The following is a 4,914-nucleotide window of genomic DNA, read 5'->3' as shown; positions in this document are numbered from 1 at the left end:
ACGGATCCAGTGCATCTGCAGCCAGTATTTGATCAGATACCTTCTTCTGTTTTCGATTTGATATGTTACTGCTAGTACATCTTGGACTATACCTGCATGATCTTCAATGTACCACAAGAAGCTGCCACCGTAAGTGAATTGGGTTAACATTGGGTTCGTCTTCCCTTGGGACCAGATTACAGATTGCGGGACAGTGACAGGTCATTACATTTGGTAGCTGGGTTGATCCGTTTAATATCCACAGCCTCCCGGTACAGATTTCTTGCATTCCTCCTGATGTCGATGAACAGCTTGGTGTGTCTGCTGGCCGAGCTGGTAACATCAGCGCCAGTCTGTTGATGAGGTTCGTGTTGGGCCGTGTCGTTCATTACACCCATCCAAATCTTAGACTTGCGCAATCTACAACATCGATGTTAATCTCAATTGAATAGACCTGCCGCGGGATGTCCGGTCAGCTTTCCCTCCCTTGGGGTCACGCCAGTTTACGCAAGGGAGAGGAGGACACCAAGAATCTCAAACATTCAAAGGTTCTACTTAATTATAATACTGTAAACATACAGCGTAATCAAGTATGTATACAACTCCCATGGTCCGATGAAACCTTAATGACAGCCCTCAACTACACCAGCAAACCCGAATCTCCTTGGCCTCCCTTTCTCCGTTTACTGTCGCGAGTAACTCACAAGCCTACAAAGAGAGTGACTACCCTCGCTCCCTTCCTCGTAGTCTATCAATCACAAGAACGCACACTTGCACCAGAAAGTCCTACCAAAACACCACAACCTACCCATTCGATTTATCAAAGTCACCCACCATGGCAGCAGAAGCCCTCGAGATCAACCATGTCCCGCATGGTGCTCAATCAGGTGACAACGTCCCCGTCATGATTGTTCTTCTCTTGGTTTGTCTGATATACTGCCTTGGATTGCCATACATCACCCATAGCTGGCGAAGAAGCCGCTCACGCACATCAGCAAGAGCCTCTCGGTCTCGAGCATCTCCTGCTTAATCTTTGACTGCCACTTGGTACCATGCCTGAAGCGCAACGCCTTGGCTCAAGGACAGAGGTATGATGTAGTACTTCCCCTCGACATAGCCACGAGCACTCTCGCATTCACGCGAGCTTCATGGCCTGCGGAACAACAACTGGCTACAATGCCTTCCTAAAGCTCCTCCGCGGTCAGTATGACCGCCATAGCCTCCCCGAACCTAATGCGGTGCTGCCCTTGCAGGCTCTGGTAGCTTCCTGGGCATATGCATGTGCCAGTCTTGTTGCGGTTTCAAGGATCCATCGCTCAGTGTGAGCAATGTTCCGCGCAAAGGCTTGCTGGGTGACGGAAGGGCTAAATGGATGGAGAGGCTATACGAAGTATGCTATGTATGCGCCAGAGATGAGCTTCGAACAGGCTCAAGAGGTATGAATGGGAAGAGTTGGAAAACCATATAATCAAGTAATTCTTCTCCCAAACAACGAGAAGATGACTATCATTTCACCCCTTGCCTAGTTCCGTGCTGTCTATATACTTCCATCTGAGCAGTGACCCAGAAGTATGACGGGTAATCGTACAGCCACTGACTTCGCCTGTTCGCGGGCCTCACTCTCGGGGCTAGATCCACCGGGAGATTAACTCCTAAGTTTTGCTTGTAGCGTATTAACCCGCGTGCCCTTAACACAGCAGCGTGTGTCGTTTTGTTCGCTACGGCTTGATTCTCAGTGTCTCCTTCGTTGCTTTTCAAATAATACCCCAAGGGATACTTGGGTTTTTGTCCGTTGGATAGTTGCAAGCTCGTGACGCAGTATAGGAAATGTTAGAGAGCCAGGGTCACATTCACACTTGAAGCCTCGCTGTTTGTGGTCAGTTTCATCTCTGTCAGCCCGTTGCATGGCTATGCTCAGTAAGATAGGGGTATAGATCTTCTATACGTTGAAGACATAAGATATATAGCTTCAAGCCTCCCGGCACTATGAACGCTCTATTATTTCCCATGTATATCCTTACATTGCTTTTGATGATACCTATGAGCCTTCATGGTACCACAGCGAATGACCCCTTTATGGCCTTGTTGGAAGCTTTTTGGATAAGGCCTTCGTCTCCAACCTCACGCACTTATCCACACCCGCAGTCGTAAGTAACCCAGCTAGAGTAGATTCGTGTCATCAAGTTCCTGCTTATTAACCATAGAACTCATCCAGGTTGCCATCCTGACCAGCTTAACCATTTGGTTGTCAATAAGCTTGCATCTTTCATCCTACGAGAGTTGCCGCTTCAAGAGCCCGCTTGGCTTAGTGGTAAAGCGCATCACTAGTAATAGGAAGCTGCAATTCTCCGGAAGGCGCGACCGACGACATGATGAGATCACTGGTTCGATTCCAGTAGTGGGCAACACTTTTTTGCTCCCCATTCTGGGCACGTGTGACAAGCAAGGCCTTATCAGTCACTTTTTGGAGTTCTGGAATATCAAGTGAAGTCAACGGCGTCTCGAAGATCATGTAGCTGTCATGATGCTACATATGGGGCACACCACACCTTTACCCAAAAAGGGGGTGAAGAAGCAACCCACCCCTAGCACTGCCGGCGACGCGGCAATCAAGCTCAGGGGCCAATTGCGTATTGATGCAACCAAGTCCAAAGTCAATTCCGAAGATCTCCAACTGGGGGGTTCTTGTCATGTTGAATCTGTTTCGTAATAATTGCATATTTGGAAAATGAAATCCCCGATATCATTTTCCTACAGATCCCCTTTTTACCGCCTAGAATCAGGGGGTTGAAACGACTAGAAGAGAAATAGGCCTTATCTAGAGTTCGGCAATTACTCCACCAAATATGGATTGAATTTGCGATGTGCGTGGATATTAAGATTCAACGACGTGGAGATGAGGTTTTCCTGGCTTCTCCGTCTCTTCCTCAGCACCACTCACCACTCTCGCATCGCACATGCCCTGACGCCGGCGTCGGCGTGCCGGGTTTTGTTGGTCTGACCAACTATCCCCGGAACACAAGATAAACTACCTAAACATCGAGCCCACCATATCGATCCCCCAGTATCGCCGTCACTGATACGGAGGACGCATCCACCCCTACCACGCCGTCCGTAGTCGATCGTAGTTATCTATTTCTGTACGGACCAGTCAGAGCTGCCGAAACGCACACGCTCTGCCCGCCGTGCGGTCGACACTGGCATGTAAAACCTGCATCTGTCATCTATCTAGCAAGTATTGCCTCGCCTTACCAGTCAGTGCTCAGTGATAACTCGCAGGGTTGTCCCCTCCAAACCGTCTCCACGGGGGAGCCGGTCCCGCGACTAGTCCGCCTCGCCCAATAAATACGAATTCTTATCTCGTTTCCTGTCATGTAACCATAGACAGTGTAAAGCACGGAGTGGGATCAGGCTGTCGACTGTCCAACGTCTTCCGAAACAAGCCCTCGACCCTTCCACCCTCTCTCCTTCAGGACAGGCGGACAGGAAAGGGAAAAGTGATCGACAGAGGGGTCTGGCCCGCGTAATCGCGCCATCTTAACCTCCAAGGCCGGGGATCCGCCAGCCAGGCTATACCGGGAAGAGGAAAGCCTCGCAGGCTTTCGGCCTGAAGTGCCCACCGGATCCAGCGGAAACTGGAGCCTAGTCGCTGATGGACCGTTGCAAGCGCCAACTCTATTCCCATGGCCCCGGGTCGTGACTCTCGTGTCCCCGCGGACCCCTCCGTACTCCGTCGAGTACTGACTTACCCCTGGGGCTTGCTGTTGCGTAAGCGTTTCCCCAACGTGCCTGTCATCCGTTAGCTTGTCGACCGGACTGCACAAGTGAACAGTCGAACAGCCTAAGAGGCCTCAGAGCATTGGGAAGGATTCATAGACCCCGTCCGGGTAGAGAGCGAATTTCTCGAGACTGCACGGGCCGAGTCATAACAACCCGCTTGCCCGCGTGTCCCTGGGGAAGGCTGACAGAGGCCAAAAGGGCTAGTCACCCGCCTAATCGGGGATGTGCCTGCTGAGGGTTTTCGCAATCAACTGAACTACAGCAATAAGTCAGAGTTACCGGATACGTGGACGCGAGATTAAGAAATCAACGCAGTAGCGCCATCTCTCGTCCCAAGTCCATGCGATGATCTGTTGACCGCCGGCCGCCGCGCCGCCTGACACAGGCGACTGCCACGACGACGCGCATCTCCTGTCTAGTCGTACAGATCTCTCCCGTCCGTTTGCCCATCTCCACGGTCGATCACCGCTGCAGCTTGCAGGCGGTGAACGAACCTTCAGACGCACGGTGTGTGCGGCATGACTGGAGGCAATGAGGCTTCTTGCCGATCGATCTACTAGGAAGGGACGTTCCTGGATTTAATTCGTTTCCCGTCTCCGTCTCTCGAGAGGAAGGTACAGTAAGAAAGAGCGCCGAACTAATCAACCTTCCTCCCAGTCCCCGGATTTAACAGCACCGCACAGACTTGTAACTAGTTACTGTAGCTATGTACTGTAGAACCGCGGAAATCGAGCAGTCGAGACAACCTACAGTAATCTAACCTATCAGGCTAGCTAGCGTAACGCCTTGGGGCTGACAGCGAAACGCTCACCCGGACAGATCTTGTGACAAGACAAAAGACAGCTGGCAACGCGCCAAGCAGCATAGTCGACAACGCGGACATACAGCATCGGTCACGGGACAGCAAGTCTCGTGATTACAGCTGAACCCACCCCCCCAAGCCACGCTTCCACTCAGACTCTTCGCCTTGCCAGGCAACTTGTGGAGGGAAGGACATGATAGGGACGGAGGAGCAATAGGTGTCTCTGATCGGAATATCCTTCCCGAAACCACATATACTCTGGGTGGGCGTAAAACGCCGACGACCGCCACCACACCCTCTCGGCAACGGTATTCGAAGCTAAAAGGAGAGCCGCCTCGCCAGCCCGAGAGCTT

General features: G+C 51.6%; 1 protein-coding gene across 1 annotated transcript; it reads left to right on the top strand.

The window, feature by feature from the left end:
- Positions 1-814: 814 nt before the first annotated feature.
- Positions 815-1,167, top strand: PG985_016134 (uncharacterized protein; the record flags this gene model as incomplete). The annotated part of the gene is made up of 2 exons (XM_066835900.1): positions 815-901; positions 946-1,167. The coding sequence occupies 2 exons, from the start codon at positions 815-817 to the stop codon at positions 1,165-1,167; spliced, it is 309 nt and encodes a 102-aa protein (XP_066677103.1).
- Positions 1,168-4,914: the final 3,747 nt, after the last annotated feature.

The sequence above is a fragment of the Apiospora marii genome (genome assembly GCF_038362585.1).
Source record: "Apiospora marii strain CBS 49790 chromosome Unknown utg000013l_segment0_segment0, whole genome shotgun sequence".
In the NCBI taxonomy this organism is placed as follows: Eukaryota; Fungi; Ascomycota; class Sordariomycetes; order Amphisphaeriales; family Apiosporaceae; genus Apiospora; species Apiospora marii.
Note: the sequence above shows the minus strand (reverse complement) of the source record. Positions and strands in the feature narration are given on the sequence as shown.